Source organism: Acanthochromis polyacanthus, chromosome 12 (assembly GCF_021347895.1).
Source record: "Acanthochromis polyacanthus isolate Apoly-LR-REF ecotype Palm Island chromosome 12, KAUST_Apoly_ChrSc, whole genome shotgun sequence".
Taxonomy (NCBI): Eukaryota; Metazoa; Chordata; class Actinopteri; family Pomacentridae; genus Acanthochromis; species Acanthochromis polyacanthus.
Window position 1 is genome coordinate 17467498 of NC_067124.1, and position 21209 is coordinate 17488706.

At 38.9% G+C, this 21209-nt stretch overlaps 1 protein-coding gene and 1 long non-coding RNA gene across 2 annotated transcripts; both read left to right on the forward strand.

Annotated features, from left to right (window-relative positions):
* The first annotated feature begins 8251 nt into the window (after positions 1 to 8251).
* LOC127536496 (uncharacterized) lies at positions 8252 to 9446 on the forward strand. Its single transcript, XR_007945485.1, has 2 exons — positions 8252 to 9005; positions 9109 to 9446. It is a non-coding gene; the product is annotated as an uncharacterized LOC127536496 (long non-coding RNA).
* Positions 9447 to 12632: 3186 nt separating this feature from the next.
* On the forward strand, positions 12633 to 21101 carry LOC110970158 (methyltransferase-like protein 27). Its single transcript, XM_022220370.2, has 6 exons — positions 12633 to 12746; positions 13300 to 13424; positions 13509 to 13637; positions 19012 to 19147; positions 20004 to 20096; positions 20817 to 21101. The coding sequence occupies exons 2-6, from the start codon at positions 13305 to 13307 to the stop codon at positions 21044 to 21046; spliced, it is 708 nt and encodes a 235-aa protein (XP_022076062.2). The 5' UTR covers positions 12633 to 12746; positions 13300 to 13304; the 3' UTR covers positions 21047 to 21101.
* Positions 21102 to 21209: the final 108 nt, after the last annotated feature.

Genomic DNA, 21209 nt, shown 5'->3' on the forward strand with positions numbered 1-21209 from the left:
TAGCAGGGCTAGGCTAGGAAAAAACAGGAAAAGCAACAAAAAGGGAGTAACAGAGGCAGAATCCTGACAGTATCTGTTAAATACAGAAGCTTCTTGTCTCCTGAAGAGACGACTGGAGCCTTCAGAGAACCAGAGCAGATCTCAGTGAGGAACCTTCCTCCTGTAGAACCTGGACTGAGATGTTTGAGGACAAGTTCAACCTCCTCAACAGAGCCAGCACAGCAAACAGAGAAATTAGATCAAATCAGGCAAGAAAAATAATAAAATAAAACTCTAACTTTCTGTGTTTTTGTGTTAAAAAAAAAAAAGTAATTTACTAACAGACCTGGATGATAAACAACAACGTGAAAATCAACCAGAACCTCCTCAGGACCCTCTGGTTCTGTATCTGCAGTAACTTTCTTAATGATCAAAGTTTTACCTTCATTCTATGATTATTTACAGAGTTCCAGGTCCTTGAGGTACATAGAGGTAGGTCCAGATTGATCACTTTTTAATGGACTTTTTCTTTCATTTCTGAGCCTCAGAGCTTCATCAGTACAGCAGAGAGACACATTTTAGGATGAAAAACACATTTAAGTTGTGGTAAAAACTGACACCAGATCAGTTTTACATCCATTCAGGTCTCACAGTCAAAACACTGAATCTGGTTTCTGTTCATTTTCTCTAGAACCAACTTCATGGGATGTAACATAGTTTGAACAGTTTAATGTTTGACATGGAGTCAAAGAAACAATCATTGGTTCCCTAGATGTGTTTCTGGTTTCTGATAATTCACCAGAAAGGAAACTGATCACAGTCATCATCAGTAGTATTTATAATGAATTAACAGTTTATCACCGTCAGTTCTGATAAGATTCACAAAAACTTCTTTATTTTTAAACTGACCTGCAGTTGTGATTTTACACTTTTGGGAAGGGCAAGTAATTTTAAACTCTTTTATTTAGTATGTTCTATTAATTTTTCATCACAAAATACAAGCAGAGAAAGAAGTATTCAGACCCTTTAATCTAATAAAAGTACAACAAAGTAAAAATACTCTACTACAGCAGCAGAAAGTAGTTTTCGGTTAAAGTTCTGTTTGTTCCTGATAAATGATCTGATTATTAACTTCATTATTTCTTCTGCTTTACACCCACTTTATACATTTATTTTACATTTCTGGGACTTTTTATTTTGTTATCTGTGTTTTTATGAACATATTTTGGACATTTATTAGTTATTCACAGGTATGCATTTTAACATCTGACTACATTCACTCAGTTAACTTTCCACTGAAAACTATCAGAGGAAGAGAAGAAATTGAACATTAAGTCCGTTTAACAGAAATAAGAAATAATCATCTGCTGCCACCTGCAGGTCAGAGCACTAAAATAATCTTAAAATGGGATTATGAAATCAAGTCTGGTGCAAATAGTGTTAAGGTATTGACGTTGTGAAATGTTTGCTGCTACAAAGAAGACAACTAGGAGTCATTTTTGTCAATAATCAGTAATTGATGAAAGAGTGAAAAATGTGGATCCAACGATAAGATGATTTTTTTAAGGCTCAAATTGATTAATTGATAAATAAAACAGACGGTGACTAAAGCAAACAGTTTAAACAGATCGATGAACACCAGCTAACTGGAAGACTTTGTGTTATTTTACATCCAAAAAATAATAAGAACAAATGTATAAGTAACTCAAGGGAAAGAAAATAGCAGCATTTAGCTTTTCAAGGTTCAGATGACCAAGGTAAGGTCAGAAAGCACTGCTGACACCAGCCTTGTCACGTTTTAATGGATAAATCTGATTGTTTTACAGATTTGCTGAGCTGTGGCGTTTCAACATGAAGCCGTGATGGAAGCTGCCGACGTTCACCGTTATTCCTCAGAAGCAGCTCGTCTGATGAAAATCAGCAACACAGCAACAGAAATGAAGAAAACAGATGAACAGAAAATTAGAAAACAGCTGTTGGGTTGCAACAGAGGAAGTCAGAAAGAGACTTAAATAGCTGCAGTCAGTCTGTTACTCAGTTTATCAGCATCTGGACCATCAGAACAAAACAGACATAAAGACTTTCTGCTTCCTTCTGTTTCTGCTGGCAGGTAAGATAAGATAGACTTTATTGATCTCACAAAGGAGAAATTTACCATTACAGAGCTCTTAGGAACAAACAGAGGGGTGCAAAAAGTCACGAAAGGTGCAAGTACAAGATAACTCTTATATTCATTGTTATAAGATAGAAAACTTTTCTCATATACATTGTTATAAAATAAGATATTGCACATAATAACAACTACACAGTAGTGTTATACAGTCTGATGGCAGTGGGGATGAAGGACCTGAGGTAGCGCTCCTTCTTGCACTGAGGGTGTCTGAGTCTCGTGCTAAAGGAGCTGCTCAGCTCCACTACAGTCCGGGGCAGTGGGTGGGAGCTGTTGTCCATGATGGATGAGAGCTTGGCCAACATCCTCCTCTCGCCCACCTCCATCACAGAGTCCAGTGGGCAGCCCAGGACAGAGCTGGCCCTCTTGGTCAGCTTGTTCAGTCCCTTCTTCGTTCTGTGCTGCCCGGGGCCCAGCAGATGACAGCGTAGAGGAAAGCAGAGGCTACCACAGTGTCATAGAAAGTCCTTAGTAGAGGTCTGCACACTCTGATCTTTAAACATGTGTGTACTAAAAAATCCACTGGTCCTGATGGCATTTCTGCACTGCTTTTAAAGGCATGTGCAGAGGAGCTCACTCCAGTTTGGTGCTCCATCTTCCAGCGGTCTGTGGATACGCACACTGTTCCTGCCCTTTGGAAAAAATCTACAATAGTTCCTGTAGCTAAGAAACAATGTCCTGCTGAAAACAATGATTTTAGACCTGTGGCCCTGACTTCAATCGTAATGAAATGCTTTGAGAAGTACATGTTGTCCATACTTAAAGCAGAGGTTCATTTGGCACTTGATCCATACCAGTTTGCCTATAGGCAGGGGAGAGGCACTGATGATGCCATCAACAGCATCACCCACTTGACTGTCAAGCACTTGGAATGCCCAAAAGCATTTGCAAGAATTTTATTTATTGATTTTAGTTCAGCTTTTAACACACTCCAACCCCATCTCCTCATCCTAAAAATGAGACAGATGAGTGTTAACCCTTTTTTAATTAAATGGTATCTTTCGTTTTTAACAGGTCGAAGTCAGCAGGTGAGAGTCAATAACACCCTTTCAGAATGCAAATCAATCAGTACAGGTGCCCCACAGGGTTGTGTCAGCTCCCCAGTGCTTTTCACACTTTATACAAATGAATGCACAAACAGTCTCCCTGGGAACCTTGTTTTTAAATTTTCTGATGACACCGCCATCCTCAGCCTACTGCACAGAGATTCAAACCTTTCAGCCTATTTCTCTGAAATAGAGCACTTTGTGCAGTGGTGTGATGCCCACCATCTCATCCTTAACATTCAGAAAACTAAAGAGATGATCTTAGACCCGAGATCAGTAGGGGACCACAGTCCTGTTGTTATACATGACTCACCCGTTGAGCAGGTCAGCTCATACAAGTATCTTGGAGTTCATTTAGACAGCTCTTTTACTTGGATTGTCCATGTGGAAAGCCTGTGTTCCCGTTTACAGCAGAGACTGTACTTCTTGCGCAGGCTTAGACTGTATGGTGTGAACAAAAATGTTATGTTTTTATTTTATCAAGCAGTACTGGAGAGTTTAATCCGCTATGGGATGTCAGCCTGGTATGGAAACCTGACTGTAAAGATGAGAAGCAAACTGGCTCGTTTGGTGCACACGGCCATGAAGCTGATGGGGAAAAATGACTACCAATCCTTGCAGTCCATTTATGAGCGAACGGTTCTAAGGCAAGCTCAGAGGATAGTGACTGAACCGTCACATATCCTTCACTCAGAATACAAGCTCCTTCCCTCAGGCAGACGGTACAGAGTCCCCAACTGCAGACTCAACCGTTTTAAGAACTCATTTGTTCCCACCTCCATCAAACTCCTAAATAATGCTGCTTAGGCCGAAGATTGTGCAATTATTTTTAATTTTCTATAGCGTATGTTTGTGTCGTGTGACCTTGGGACATGTGCAATACTGTTTTAATGTATGTGCAATACTGTTTTTTGTTTGTTTGTTTGTTTGTTTTTTGTTTGTTTTTATAATGTGTTTTATGTGCAATACTGCTTTTATGTGTTTTTATGCACAATATTGTTTTTATGTGTTTTTTGTGCAAGACTGGTAGCACAGCTTTAAGTCCAACACAAATTTCCCCAAGTGGGACAATAAAGTATATTGAATTGAATTGAATTGAATTGATGATTACTGGTTTATATGTTGAATAAGTTCACATGTTAAATATGTTTACATGTTTATCTTCGTATGTTCATATATTTTTATGTTCACATGTTTATAAATTCATATTTTTAAATGTAGTTTTCCTCAGCTGTGTTGGTTTTTGTTTACATCAGATCAAATGTGAAGCAGCAGCTCAGAAACTCTGAATTATTTTTGATATTTCTTCCCATTTTCACGTTTCTGTTCATTTGCTCGAATTTCTTCTTCTTAAATATCCTCACTCTAACCAAAGTACACAAAAAACAATCAACATTTTTAATTAAAGGCATTGTACTGATTTTCTGGGTTTGTTGAACTAGTAAAATCGTTTATTATTCATTTATTTTACACATTTATAATTGCATTAAAATCATCAAGCCTTTATTTTACAGATATTTGAAGTCTATTAGTAATAAAAATGTTTTAAATACTTTATCCAATAACTAGTAAAAAAAGAGAGAAAAGAAAATATTAAAATTTTAAAAATAAAATGTATATGTTGTGCATTAAATAAACACATAATGTCCCCATCACAAATCTGTATTTTTAAAAATAATAATTTGTTCATTTATGTTAAACTACCCTTTTTTTCTGTTTTGAAATTAGCAAAGAAATTATTATAGCATATATATTTTGTTGGAATTTACAGATTTCCCTGTAATTTTATAAATAATAATTCATTCTGTTTTGTATTTTAATCAACAAAAGTAATGTTACTTTACAGATAATTTCTTATATTTTAGAGAAAAAAATAATACATTAAGAACAAAACTGGAGACTATGTCACATCAATAATCTATATTTTTATAAATAGTAATTTTATCTTTCACAACATCTGACTTCAAAACTTCTTTGTACTGTATTTAAATCTGAAAAAAAAAAACTGCAAAAAAGAAAACCAAGCCAAAAAATAATGTCCAAAATTGATTTGGATCTGTATATTTACAAACAGTACTTTGTTCACAGTGTGTGACCAGAAAATTACACTATTTTATTGTATCCAAGTCAGATAAATGTATCAGTATTGTAATGTGTTTTCATCATTTTTAGTGTCTGAATGATCTAGTATTTGCACTAAATTAAAGCAGAGTGTTTTCTTCTTTATTCCAGGTGCAGAGGGTCAATCCGTGACCTATAAACACTCAGATATCTGTGCAGTGAGGGGATCAACGGTCACCCTACCCTGCACCTTCACTCCTCCATTGGAAACATCTGGAGGAGTAGACAACATTAACAGAAGTAGGATGGAGATCATCAGAGTGGTTTGGTGTAAGAACCATCCTATGTGTCAAGGTTCTACTCCGTCTGTCTATGACAGTGAGTCCACAGCCAAGCAGCGTCGCTACAGATACCTCGGAGACAAGAAGGGAAACTGCACTTTACAAATCTCAGACCTGCAGAAGGCCGACGACGCAACCTTTCGTTTCAGAATGGAAACCAAGTATCTCAGTTTTTTAAAGAGTTTTACCGGGACGACAGGAGTGAATATCACTGTTGTTGGTGAGATATGAGATAGAACATTTCTACAACCACTAGGAAACCAAACAGGAACTACCCTTTGGACTGTAGCCTCTTAGCTCCTCTGCTGCTCTAAAACTAAATTTCTGATCTATAGATCAGCTGATTATTGGAGCCAATGTTATTAATTTTTCTGATGATCGGATTTAGTATTTTTATTAGTTGATTATCACTAAATATATTAACTGTTGTCTTTGGTTCTGATGCAGCTGCTCTGTCTCAGTAAAGCACCGCCCACGCCTTCCTCTGATTGGTCACACGTCACAGTAACAGCCAATCACTGAAAGCTGTTGTTTACGCAGAGAGACAGAGGAGCAGATTATCAGACTGTAGCAGCAACAAGATGACCTTCTAGTAACACCTGAATCATTCACCTGTTGGTGTCTGAAAGGTTCCTGCTGCCAGAAGTTACCTTAATGTTTATCAGTTCTGGTCTGTGTCGTGTTCTCTTACATCTGGAGATAGGATTTGTAGCATCACACACTTCATTTTAAGCATTTCATTCAGGTTTGAGTAATATTTATTATTTAAAATATTTATTTAGAGTGTTGAGTTTTATTGCCCTGCTGAAGATTTAAAAAAAGGGAACACGTTCAGAGGAAGGATTTCAGTCTGATTGTTTCTGTAATTATTCTCACAGACTAATATGTTTTAATTTTAACCAGTAATATCACTATTATTACTGACAGCATACAACTGTGTCTGAAACTAATTAATTTCTTTACTTTCTTTAATCCACTCACTTCTATAAATATTTTTAACCATTTAGGCCATAAAGCTTTGAAAATGTGAAAAAAGAATCAATTTGGCGTCTTTTCTTTTTAGTCCAAAACTTCAATGTATTCAATAATTTATTTTATGGCAAGAAAAGCCGTAAAATATTTTATTTGAACAATTGAAACCAAAGAATTTTGAGCAAAAAAAAGAAGAAATAAAAACAAAACAATTATCAAAATGGTTGCAGATCATTTTCTGATGGTGAACTTGCACCATCATTTCTGATTATAATGAATTACTGAGTATTAAAGTGACGTTAAAATGTTCCAGATGATCCCAGAATGGAGGTGGTTGGCTCCAGCCGTGACTTTAAAGAAGGTCAAACTGTCACCCTGCGCTGCTCTACAACCTGCACCTTCCACCAGCTGGAGGTCAGCTGGCTCAAAGATGGCTATGCCCTCTCACAATCTGGCCCCACCATCCGGGTTGGGCCGCTGACTGCAAAGGATTCTGGGAACTACAGCTGTGCTCTGAGGATGAACTCGCCGTCAGAGCTGTTCAGTCTGCAGCTGGAGCCTGAAGGTCGGTTTCATTTCATTCCATCTGAAAGCTTTATTGAGCAAAGTTTAGTTTTTATAGCAAGAAAGATCCACATTTTATAATTCATCTAATAACTACAAGATAATTTGGTGTGTTTTGTGGTGATCATACATATTTTTGTGATAATTCTATGTCCTTTTATACTTCACTACTGAAATAACAAGAACAGACTGGGAGTGGAGCAGCTGTACAGATCAAAAACAGTGTGATGTTTTACAGGAGAACATGGAGGAACAGTGCCAGTTGATCGTGTGGTTCTCTTCACTCTGCACACGGTTCTCATCATCACTGTCACGTTGGTTGTCATCAAAAGGTGAAAACTCACCTCCAGAACACACATCACTCCAGAACCACGGAACCTCCCAGGTTAAGTCCTAGTGTCACTAAGAAGCAGATCAAAGCCAACACTTCAAACCTGTTTATACTGAAATGTGCTCCTTAGAAGAAGATCCTCAGAGAACCGTCTGCTGGAGGAATCCTCAATAACTAGAATCAGTTTCTACACTAAACCATTGACAAGTTCAAACTTCAAAACTTCCTGTAGTTTTTTGTTTCAAAATATTTCAAAAAATATGTTTAATGGCAGATTTCTAATACTCCGGTTGTTTACAGTGTGATGCTGTTAATATCTCTCAAACACCTCACAAACAAGTAGTTTGATCTTTAGTTTCTTAAAACAGCATCAATAATCTGCACCTGAGATCTTGTGCTCATCTTCAGCTCCTCTCAAATTAATGTTGATTCTTTCAGCAGCTGCCAATAAAAACTGTCATGTTTCTGGTTCATCTGAATCGTTGACGTGTTTATTTATAACTTTTCTTTTACAGATGAAACCTAAATTTAATGACAAATGGCAAAATTATATTTATACAATCACAATTATCTTTAAAAGTTGAAACTTCTCAGTGACTCTGTTTTTACCTCCTTCTTCACAGAACTTTGCTCACCAGAAAACTACAGCAGAAAGCTGAAGGAAGTGACAGAGCAGGTGAGTCACCACCAGCGACTCTTCCTTCCACTTCCTGTTATATTTATAAGACTATAAATACTGATGGACGTTATTTTTGCCGAATATTGTGATACAACGCGCTCATATGGCGAGTTTGAAGACGTTTTTAGAAAGAAGTGCAACACCGCTGCAGCTGCAAAAGAGAGGGAGACGGCGTGGAGAACACTGCTGCCCGGATCAATGCGTAAGTTTAAATGTAGTCCTTTGTAATCGTAATAATATTACAGGGAATAACTGTCTGAATGGTAGCCTAGTAAGTTATTTCATTTAGGTGGAATCCCGCGGGGGAGAAGCGCACGGGGCAGCAGCTTAAGATGAAATATAAAAACATTGTTCAAACAGGTCAGACCTCGGCATTATTTCATGGAGGTACTTCATGTTGATCATGTTTTACATTGTAAAGTAGCCTAAATATTAAGTGGCTGTTTGACTGTGCAGTTGTTTTATCCACACAAAGCCTAAATGTCTGCATCCATATCATGTCCTGTTAAATAATTAAGCCTATTTAAACTAACGCAAACTTCTGCTCAGCCAACAGAAAGAAAGCAGATGCCTGTAAAACGGGTGGAATAAAAGGTCATGGATGCACACACACACACACACACACACACACACACACACACACACACACATATATGATTATTTAGTTCTCTTTTGTGTCTTTTTTTGTCTTTTGGCTCCTCCTTCACACCACAAGAGACCTTGTAATTTTAAGTAGGCAACACTCCAAAGATTTATCCAAATGGTAGTTTAAGTGTACTGAAACATGTCACTGATCTTGGATGAAGAGGATGAAACTGTGTCTGCTGCCTTTACAGAGGGGGATCCAGAAAGGCATACAGAGGTATGTTACTGATAGTTCTCTTCTCATTCAGATTTAGGGTGGAATATAGAGTGTGACATTTAGCCTACACTGAAGTATTGCACATTCTCATCCTTTTTAACAGAGCATGGCTGGACAGCAGCAGGATGGTCCCTCAACTTCCACTGCACAGACTGACAGTGAGATGGATGTTCAGGAAACACCAGAGGTTCATTCTGTGGAATTCATGTGCAACTGTATAATTTAATGTCCTCTATGTATTCCCAGTTATCACTAAAACAGATTTACAAACTGCATTTGCTGAGAAAAATCCAAAAAACAGATTAGGATGGCAGATCTGGAAATTGAAACACTGGAGCACAAGTTAGAGGTGGTGATGGTCACAGGTGAATTATGTTAACTATTGGAACATGAACTGAACTCTCTCTTTTATTTGTAGGAAATAAAGAAGAGCAAATGAAATGTGTATCATGTCTTTATTTGCTGTGGTGGTGATGATGGTGACTTAAACTCTAAAGTGATTATTGCATACGGTGTCTCTGACTGCTCTGCTGTCCTGGATAGCTGCAGGTGGATGGGCTCATCATCTGGGTCTTCAGTTTGTAGGGCAGGGTGTTGCTCTCCTCTAATAGTGGTAATATTATGAAGAACAACACATGCCACAGTAATATCATAGGCCCTCTCAGGGGTCACCCTGAGGAGATGTAGGCACTGGAAACGGGCTTTCAGCAGACCTATGGTCATCTCCACCCGGGCTCTGGTCCTGCAGTGAGCCCGGTTGAAGTTCTGTTGGGGGCCTGGTTCAGGGTCAGGGTATGAGGTCATCAGCCTGGGTTGGCATGGTAACCCCTGTCACCCATCAAACTCTCCTGTAATGTATAGTGGATACATCAGAGTATAACAAAGGAGGGAGACAAGAGAATTCTATTGTGAAAATCTTTAGGCTGCTGACCATGCTGCAGTCTGTTGCTCAGGTTAGACTCTCCATAAATCCTGGAGTCATGAACAGACCCAGGTCACTTGGCCTCCACATTAGAAATGATGTATGCAGCATCACATATGATCTGGACAGTGCAGAGAATGACAGATGTTGAACTATGATGCAGTCTTCAACATTCAGAAACAGTAGTCAGTCTACCTGTAGCCTACCTGCACATTTATGCTGTGAATGGACTTCCTGTTCATGATGTGAGGGAGCTGTGATGGGAATGTATGTGCATCTATGCAGCCAATCACACTGGGAAATCCTAAAAGAAATTAAAATGACTAATCCCAGTCTGAGGCTGCAGCACAATGTCATTAACAGAATATGATTTAAAATGAATGTAACAGATCTCTACATCATTCACCTGTAATCCTGTGAAACTGCTCCTTGATGTTCTGACAGATTTGTGTCCACAATGATGAGTAAAAGTCGTTTCAGAGCCAGGAAAACTTTTCTGACTGTCCTGCATACAGTTGTCTTACTGTAGTGCTCTGCATCTCTGACATCATATAAAAACTTCCATTTGCAAAGAACCGCAGCGCAACACACAATATCTGCTGGATGTGAGAGCATGACTACAGTTGGTAATGCAAATGTAAGGACGGATTAGGTTGTTTATGTAGATTATGGACTTGAAACGATTATGAAACGGTACCGCTCAAAGCGATAATTGTCCGGAAATGCGAGAACATTTATGCGCGGTCTGATAACAATCTACCGACGAATATTTAACTATCTGTGCAGTAATGCTGCTCCTTTATCCACTGGATCGTTAATAAAAGCTGTTCTACGCCAAAACTCGCTCGCTTACTGACTGAATGAATGAGGAAATGAAACAGCGTGTGTGGCTGAAGGAGGGCGGAGACAGAGAGAAACTCGAGGTTTTCTCAGATAAACCTGCTGGCGAACAGGTTAGAGTCATAGAGTCTGTTACTGCGGTAACTGACCGAGAGTTGAAGTTACCCCTCTTTGTGAAACAGGCTCGAGTTACCCCGCATTCCCTGGTTAGAGTTACCTCGCTTCGTGAAATGGAAAACTCTGAGTTTCCCTCATTTCAGGGTTAACAAACTCAGAGTTTTCCCTAAACCTGCTTCGTGAAATAGGCCCCTGGTCTGTAGGTACGTGTGGTTGGCTTGTTGGGTACCACAGAGCACTTCGGTCTGTAGACACTCTTGGGCTTAGTGAAGAAACCATTCAAGTTTTGAGTCTTCGTTACTTGTGTGGTCAGTGTGTGTGAATGTGAGGCACCAGTTTTGTTTACTATGTTTTTGCAGGCTTAGAATTAGTTTCTGTTACTGGTGGTGGGTGTTGCTGATGTATCTAAGTTTGGCTAGGGAGTTTAGTTGCTTTGTTTTGGGTTGAGATAAGTTTGGGAAACTCTGTCAGCCTTCGTTCGGTTATATTCTGTTCTTTGATTTAGCAACACTCACCATTCTTGTGTTTGTTGTTGTCCCTTCTATGTTCGTTTGTCAATAAGCAATAAATCCCTTCACCTAAACTAGTAACACTCTGGTTTTTTGTTGCGTCCAGCTGAACCCTAGAGGTTGGATGGTATCAATGTGCTTCTTAACCCTCTGAACACAAGACTCAGATTTGAGAAATGGGATGTATCAAAACCAACATTTCATCATTTGTCAGCCAGAAACAGTAAAAATAGTAAGAAGTTTTATATTTTCAACACTCCAAGTGTCCTTAAACTTATCATGTGTAACGTGTGATTCCAGTGGAAACCAAATATCAGATTAAAATTGAGATATTCAGTCAAATCCTATTATTCTACGTGTCTCTTTTTTTCTGGCCAAAAGTAAATCATTTTGTTACTAGCAAAACAAAACTGAACAAAAAATTCTACGCTGGTCACAGAAACACTAAATCTATGAATTTACTGGAAACTGAAACAATTAGTTTTTGTTTAATTTAAATAACTTCAGTAAAACAAAGCAGCTGAAACCTGCTGAACAGTTCATGGGTTTGAGCTGGTTCTTTTCTTTAAATGAACCCTGTGAACACCAGCTGGCTCCACTTCCAGCCAGCAGATGTTCTGGTCCAGCTGCTACTGGACCTGTGAGGAGAGGAACGAGAGTCAACTCAGTCATTCAGTTTCTAAATCTAGTCAGGGTTGAGGATTTGTTCCTCTAATTGTACAGAGTGTTTGCCACAAGTTGGAGGCTGTGAACAAGTTCAGACACTGTTACTTGTCCGCAGATGTTCTGGCAGTTACTTTCACAGGAAGAGCAGCTTCGGGTCCTGTTTTTCCTGTTCTATTCTGAATGCAGATAATTGATGTTCTTAGCTGCAAAAGTGAATTTTGTACAGGCATCCTGCTGCGCCACATTCTCTTTATCTGCCTTTAAAACGCTCTTTCTGGAGATTTGACTGTTAAACTCCTGCGTCTAATAAATTGAAAAGACGTGTTTTCCAATTATAATTTCTTTCCATCATGAGCCCCCTGAGACCAAACCTTAAATCTTCATCCTAATCCTGACTTCAAGCAATTTGGACAAACTTTAAACATTTCTGGGCCATTTTTGAGTAGTTTTTGAAAAACTAAGATTCATTTTGAGAAAAAAATCTGCCTTTTTGGACAGATTTTAAGTTTTTTGAATACAGACAGAATTACTCCCAGCTGATCCAAGTGACTGAGTGGTGACAAGCAGAAGAAATATTTCTTTGTTTGTGGTATCACTGCCTGTCTGAGCAGGTTGGACCATTTGCTGCCCAGCTATAAAACTGCTGCACCACCTGAATCCTCCTCTACCTGCACTGACGGCACACAGGTGAGTACAAACTGACTGAATCCTGTTAAAAACAAACCAAAATGTCTTTAAATCGAGTGGAAATCCGTGGTAGAAGGACAAATATTCAGTTCCTTTACTGTGAGATAAGATGAGATAAACCTTCATTTATCCCACAACGGAGCAATCTGCAGCAGCAGAGCGTGCGAACACTTCAGGAATGTGGTATAAAAAATCAAATGAAATTAATAATAATGGCAATGATACTGAAGTCAAAGTGCCAACTAAATACTCTATTACATGTAAAAGTCTTACTTCAGTAAACAGGTTTGATTAGTAATTTATTGCTGTAGAGTGTACAAAAGGTTTCATCTAGTAGTAGTAGTGAAGCAGAAAGTAAATAGTTTAGGGGTAGTTGTAGATGGATAAAGTGTCAGCATGAAAATAAGTATCAAGTACTACTTGTTACAACAAGTCAGTGTGTATTGTGTAATGTGTTGTGCTAGAGTGTTGTGTTAGTGTGTGGTATGTGTGCATGTATTCATTCACCCTCAGAGATTTTAGTGCTTCAAACGTTCCACTTTTTCCCTGGCAGGTACTATGTCCATCATGTCCAACAGAACTGAAGGCGATGCCAGAGTCAATTTTCAGACCTGCAAAAGTTCTGATCCCAAGGACCGAGTTCAGTTCTACGACACCTGGGCAGAAACCTACGAAGAGGTGAGTTTGGAGGACCAGTGTGAGCTTTAATTTGAAGGAAGTGTTGACACCAGGATGTTCTGAGTTGAGTCCGACCTCCAACAGGATCACAACCTGATGGACTATCAAGCTCCAGAACTGGCCGTCAGCTTCCTGGCTGAGAACTTCTGTGGGAACCCTGAACAAGCTCGGGTTCTGGACGTGGCCTGCGGGTCCGGATTAGTCGCTAAACTGGTGAGACTGTTTGCTTTAGATTCCAGGTTATAGAATCTCATTAGAAACCCAGCTGTTTTGGTTTTTTTCATCTCCAAATGTTCTGAGGAAGTTCAGCAATGTTCTAATAATGTTTTCAGTGTGAAGTTCTCTTTTAGTCTCCAGAGGATAGAGGTCTTCAAAGTCTTTTCTCTAAATTGTTGTCTAATGTTGTATTGAGAACGTTCTCACTCTGGTATTATGCAATGTTGTGGGAATGCTTTAGGGTAGAACATTCTGTTCCCTCATCAGTGTCTCAAGGAAGACTACCTGGTGCAATGGGGCCACCAGGCGGTGGCCTGGGGTGGCCACGGCCACCCCTACAAATCTGCTGGCCACCCCACTGGCCAGTTACAAATATCAATTGCCAGTTAAGCTCACACCGCAGCAAGGACAAGGCTCAGACTGCGCACACTTAGCCAGTCAGAGGCGACAAAGACGGTTCCTTCCCCCTTGATTGGCTCATTGTCTAACAGTGATGTCAGTCACTCATTCATTCTGAGTAGGTTGCAAACTCTGACAGCATCGCTACTGATCCGCAGCGATCAGCATCACCGATCTGAACAAAGGACTATGAGTGAGTCATAATTTATTTTGCAAAAAGAAGGGGGAGAAGTAATATTTGTCATGACATGTGCTTTGTAAGTGCCAGAAGGTGCTGCTACAGCAACCTGTTAGTGCAGCACTGCTGTGCTTTTTAACATTTGAGTTACAGGCATAGTCAGCTAATGCTAGCTGCTGCTATTATTACTCCGCCAAGGCATGGTGGAGTTATGTGACAATCGGTGTATGTTTGTCTGTGACTGTTAGTCTGTGAATCTGTCTGTCCGTGTGAAACATTACTCAAAAGCGGAGCAACAGATTTGGATGAAATTTTCAGGGAAGGCCATAAATGACACAAGGACCAAGTGATTAAATTTTAGCAGTGATGCGGCTTATAATGTGGATTCACGGCTTTGTTAAAGATTTCTCATTGCCAGATATAGCAGCCTGCACAGTGTTGCTGTAACCATGATGTGAACACTGTGTCTGCTACCTGCTGCTGGCCATCACATGATTGTGATCCTTCTACAAATTGGCCATGATTTATCAGCTGGAAATCATACAAGGAACAAATGGTTAAACTGTGGGGTGTTTCTGAGTCCCATCAATTTCTGCCGACCGCTACATATTTTAGCCATGCCACGCAGCAAACCCCAGCCAGACACTGGTGTGAAGCAATCCAGCTCCGCCGAGAAAGGTGTGAAGTGAGCAAGCCCTCGTATTTAGGGGAGCCTGTGTATACTTGTCATTACGGTAATATAGAACTGTGGGGAAACTGCCAGTTTCAACAGACTCATTCCACCTCAGTCTTGTAGTAGACAACTCCAGGAAGACCCTCACTCAATTTGGGGTCAATCTGATGTGGCATTTCAAAATAAAATGGCTTTAAAATCTTCATATCTATATTATGGCAACATTATGATTCATATTACAGGGAAACTTCTAGTTTCCACAGACTCATTCCACTTCAGTCTTGTACTAGACCACTCCAGGAAGACCCCCACTCAATTTGGGGTCAGTTTGATTTCAGATTTCTTGAAGAATCCTTTCTAAGTCAAATAAACCATTAAGCCATAACTTTTACTGGTTCTATTTCTTCAGTCCTTACATCAAAAATGAATAAAATCTTCAACATCTTCAGTGTGCTATCTTCAGTCCGTTCCCAATTACTTATTACTAGAGTCTTATTCTTTTCAATAATAATTAAAAATATTTACAGTGTGAATAAAATGTAATTACAATGTGTACAATGTAAAACACTTACATAAATTAGGATTTGCATCCATAATGAAATACTAATACAGTTCACACTAAAAGGATACAGAGACTTGATGACATGATTAACAGCACAAGGCACACATCCAGTTGCCTTCTCTGGCCTGTTGCAGACTCTGTGGAAACTAGGAATTTTCCTGGAATATGAATCATAATTTTGCCATAATACCCTCCTAGATATGTGGATTTTAGAGGTCTTTTATTTTGAAATGCCACATCAGATTGACCTCAAATTGAGTGGGGGTCTTCCTGGAGTGGTCTACAAGACTGAAGTGGAATGAGTCTGTGGAAACTGAGTTTCCCTGTAATATGAATCATAATTTCGCAATATTATAGATATGAAGATTTTCAAGGCATTTTATTTTGAAATGCCACATCAGATTGACCCCAAATTGAGTGGGGGTCTTCCTGGAGTGGTCTACTACAAGACTGAGGTGGAATGAGTCTGTGGAAACTAGGAGTTTTCCCGCAGTTCTATATTACCGTAATGTCAAGTATACACAGGCTCCCCTAAATACGAGGGCTTGCTCACTTCACACCTTTCTTAGCGGAGCTGGATTGCTTCGCACCAGAAGCCAGACAGTTAAGTTCAGCCGTCAGCCTTATCTGAACACAAATTCACCTTTCTGTTCTTCCCTCATTTCTTCACCGTAACACCTTGTAACTGCTAGGTGCTTATAAGTTTAAATACATCCTTTAATAGACAGCAACAGTGTGGAACCGTTTTCTGTCATCTTTATGTGAATTTTCGGACTTTTCAACAGCATCTTCGTCATGTCAAGAAACTGGTTCTTAGACAACACTTCTTGTGTCACTGGAATGGTGACAAAATAAAACCCTGCAACATTAAAATAAGTCTTCAAAATAAAAGCATTGAGGGAACGGTTATTTTAACACTAGCTTGCCAAAGTGATGAACTGATCAACACACCTTCATAAGTGTAATTTACACGCAGTTTCGTATCCATACATAACATGCACATGCATAACACATGCCTGTGCTCAGCACAAAGTCATTTTTTATTAAAGATTTCATCTGTTGTAAATAATACGTTAACTCAGCAGCCTTGGTGGAGTACTGCGCTCTGAGTGTTTTTCTAGTTTCAATTTGCAGACCATGAAGAGAAGTCAAGACATCTGTTACACTCGTAATAACAGATGCATCTGACTTTTGTGTAACAGGATGACTTTATTCTGTAATCACAGAACATAACAGTTTTGTGTCAGTAGTGGCTTCTCTGCTTGATCAACGGCAGACAGCTTGGCTGAACTGAGCTTCTTCTTTGCTTATTACTAAGCTGACAACACTTTAGTAATTCCACAGTAATTTAAACAGTCTCTGTTACATTTTGCTTTCAAACAGAAATACATGGAAAACACTGAACTTGGCAAATACCAATAAATTCACAACTTCAGTCTTATTGTAATTATTTGTAGCACTGGACATGTTTCTCAAATATAGATGTCATTTGCACCAGATAATAAATCATTTATAAACAGAAAAGTTTATCCATAACGCAGTGGAGATGCTAACGAGTTAGTATTAAGCTAGCGCCAGCTCAATGCTAACGAGTTAGCATTAAGCTAGCGCCAGTTTGGGACAACTTTAAACACTCATAAAGATTACCAAATCTACTTTAGACACATCAAACTTTAACCTGAACATGCAAAAACGCCTTATGATGTTCACTATATAATGCTTGTGCACTCAACTCACCTGTAATCACAGAACATAACAGTTTTGTGTCAGTAGTGGCTTTTCTGCTTGACCAACGGCAGACAGCTTGGCTGAACCAGTCTATGGGCTGAACTGAGCTTCTTCGCGTGAGCTCGCATGGTCAGTCTGTTTATCCACTACTGCCATCTACTGGCGAAACTCGTTATTACCAGACATTACTTTAACACAAACAGGTGAATGTGGGCGTACTGCATAAACATAAACAATGTATTGGGGGGTGTCTTTTTAATAGTCTATCAGTCCTGGGTGCCACACATCTCTTCTTACTTCAAGAAGAAAATTAGCACAGGAGGCGAGAGAAAGCCAACGGTCGAGCAGCAGAGGCATAGTGATGAGGAAGGAAGGGAGGAAATTAACTCAAAATGTTAACTGTACTGTTATTAGTCTGCACATTAGATCATTAGTAACATTAAATATAACATAAGACAAGTTTATCAATAGGCGCTTCCTCAAGTCTTTCTGATAGTTTTCTGCTAGCCTACATACTACAGTAGTATTTTTTTTTTTTTAGAAAAGACAGTAATAATAGTGCTAGTCAAATAAAATTCCTGACATTATGACTTTTCAGTTTTGGTGTGCCACCCCAAGATTTTATGTGGCCCCACCTAGCCACCCCTATGAAAAATGTCTGCAGGCGCCACTGACCTGGTACCATTGGCATCAGCTAATGGAGATCCTTTTAAATAAATAAAATAAACATCTCAGAACATCACAGGCAGAATGTTCCACATCAGTTAAAGCCTCACAGCACAGGAGCGTTTTATAAAAATAATCTATGACTTCAATAATGTCCAGAAAATATTTTCTAACTGTTGTTTTAAGAGCATTCTTATTTTGTTCTCAGGGAATATAATCTGACAGATTATCTGTGAATGTTTAATTCACAGGAACATTATTTAACATAACAAATATCTTTAAAATGTTCTTTGAACATGAGATTAAATGTTCTTTTTTAAACATTGTGAAAACTTGTTGATAACGTTAGCATATGTTCTGGGCATGTTCCCTGCACAATCTAACACCTGGTATTACGACGTGGTTTGGTCCAGCTAAACCAGTTCAGGTGTGAGTCTGTTGACACCAACTCAGAACCAGTTGGGTTCCTGCTCAGGGCTGCAGCACCGGTTCTACTTTCAGGTCCAAGTGATGGTTTGTACCAACTCTTCATTAGGTTCTGAACCAGCCGTTTTCTGGTCCAATTCCAGGAACTTTGTTCGTAAAACAGAACCGTTGATTGAAAAGTTCTATTTTAGATCCCGTTACTCAGAACACATTCACATTTCTTCAGTAATCTGATTACTTCTAACTTCAATCTAATGCAAAATTAAAAATCTATTTTATCCTTATTCAGTTGTCAAATGTTTTGGTTTTTATGAAACTTTATTCTTATCTAACATGAGATTTCTGCCAGTGACGATCAATACGTTTTATCTTTAGTTGATAAACTTATTAAAGATGTTTTCAGCTTCAGCAGATTTGGGCTGAATATTGTTGCTTATGAATTTGCAGTATTATTGTAATTTGGGATTAAATAGTGAAACATCTCATCTGTTGACCCGTTTAAAGGCTCAGTTTTACTGTGAAACTACTTCAGAATGAGCTCACGTCTTCTGTTCTCTGGTCTGTGTTTGAATATTTGAGGAGATCCAGAAGATCATTCAGTGATGTTTTTGATCACATCTTTTAATTTGACTATGATGCAGTTTTAAGATGGAGACTGAGTCCAACAGACAGGTCTGGAGGAGAAACAACCAGAAGGATCAGAAGCTGGTGATGAATTTGTTCCACTGGTGTTTTTCAGATGCATGAAAAGGGCTTCAGGTGCTTCGTGGGGGTGGACGGCAGTACTGGAATGCTGGAACAAGCTCGTAAAACCAAACTGTACAAGGACCTCAGACCAGCCATACTGGGACCAGAACCACTGCCTGCAGAGCCTGGTACTCTGCTCACTGGTCCAACATCCACAGAACTACATTCTACACAACTAAACCTGTTTGTTGTTTCACTAAAATCTATCTCTGCCATTCATTTTTACTGTCATTGTCGTTCCTTCTCAGTAGACCAGTCAGACGGTAGATGAGGCAGGATTTGTCCCCATGGTAATCCAGAAAATGGAAGAAAAATTTCAAATATTTCGAGAAAGAGACATATTTTAACTCAAATGCGAACCAAGAAATGTTGGTGCCTAATCCTAGCTACAGTGAGAAAAAAAACAAATGAAGAACAGAAAACTAAACTTCACTCTGAGCCTGATGCTATGTCATCTATGACGGAAATAGTCCATTCAAAAATATATAAATCTAGAGCCACCTCTATGTACTTGAAGTGCTGAGAACTCTGGAAATATTCATAGTATAAAGGTAAAACATTTCAAAAATGCTGAAATACTGCAATTAAAAACAGCAGCACATCTCTGTAATGACATTTAAGCTGACTTAGATACAGTTAAACAGTAAAGTTCTACAATCAAATGCTGTGATAGAATAAATCACTATTTATAGAAATACAGATTTCTGTTTTTTTTACAGTGTAAATAAAACTTCTGTGATTTACTAGTTATTACCTGTAGTTTAAAACAAACGGGGAAACTGTAAGATAACAGTCAATTGTTGCTGTGTAGCTCTTAAACTGTCTGTTTTTTCCCATCAGGACAGATTATGTTCATCTCCAAATCAAGCCCATTTATTTCCCTCCACAGCAGATGCACTTTAGTTGTGTATGACTGTATGTTGTGGAGTTTCATATTCACTGTGTGTGAGCAGGTGTTTACCTTCCTTTTCTCGCTGCTTTCAGGTGAATTCGATGTTGTGATCATCGTTGGTGCTTTGCGTCACGGTTTTGTTCCGGTCAGCATCATCAGAGAGCTCTGGGCCGCCGCCAAACCAGGTCTGACCCACACAACACACTTCAAGTCCGTCAATGTGATTAAATCAGTTTTACCACTGAATATCTGCACTTCATAAAGAACAAACTGCATTTCTGCCTCCAGTCTGTTAATGTTCTGTAGGTGGAACCTTGTTGTAAAGCTCCAGTCGGACACTGACTGAAAGGTTCATTTTTACACCCTTTAAACACTACATTTCAACACACAAGTTATCTGCCTAAAATAACAGAAGTATTCATTTACATGTTAACTGTAAAAACAGGCCAAAACTGCAAATTATTTCCACATCATAAGTATGCATTTTTGTGGAAAAAAATTTCAATGACCAAAGTTTTACCTTCATACTTTGAATATTTACAGAGTTCCAGGCCCTTGAAGTTCATAGAGGTGGGTCCAGATTTATCACTTTTTAATGGACTTTTCCCATCAGTACTGAGCCTCAGAGCTTCATCAGTACAGCAGATAAACACATTTTAGGATGAAAAACACATTTGAGTTGTGGTAAAAACTGGCAAAAGAAAAGTCCATTAAAAGTGATAAATCTGGACCAACCTTGATGTATTTCAAGGTCCTGGAATTCTGATGGTTCTGAGGAGGTTTGGTTAATTTTATATATATATAGATCAATTTGTGTGACTAATATCAGGAACATTAAATCTTTCATCTCTTTCAGTTTGTGAGTAAAATAACTTCTTTGTCTATTTAACTGCTGCTCCCCACAGGAGGGTTCATCTGCATGTCGAGAATCGACCCGAGGTGTGAATCTGGAGACGAGTACAAAGTGAACATGGAGCGAGAGCTGCAGCAGATGGAGGAGGAAGATCTGTTGAAGCTGGTGGCCACCAGAGAGATGAACAACTACATCAAGGATCCTTATAGGAACTACAGTGCAGAAGAGCAGGATGAGAGGTTCCTCCATGGAACTGTGTACCTCTACAGGAAGGTTCAGTAACTCTGGTCACACTGTCAGAATCTCAGCCAATAAAGGTGTTGATAATTACAACTTACACTTGTTTGGGACATTTTTTATTACATGTCTTACAGAAAAATTCTCTTATTTTATAGATTTTTATTGAAACATACTGTAACACCTTGAACAAACTATACTACTTATA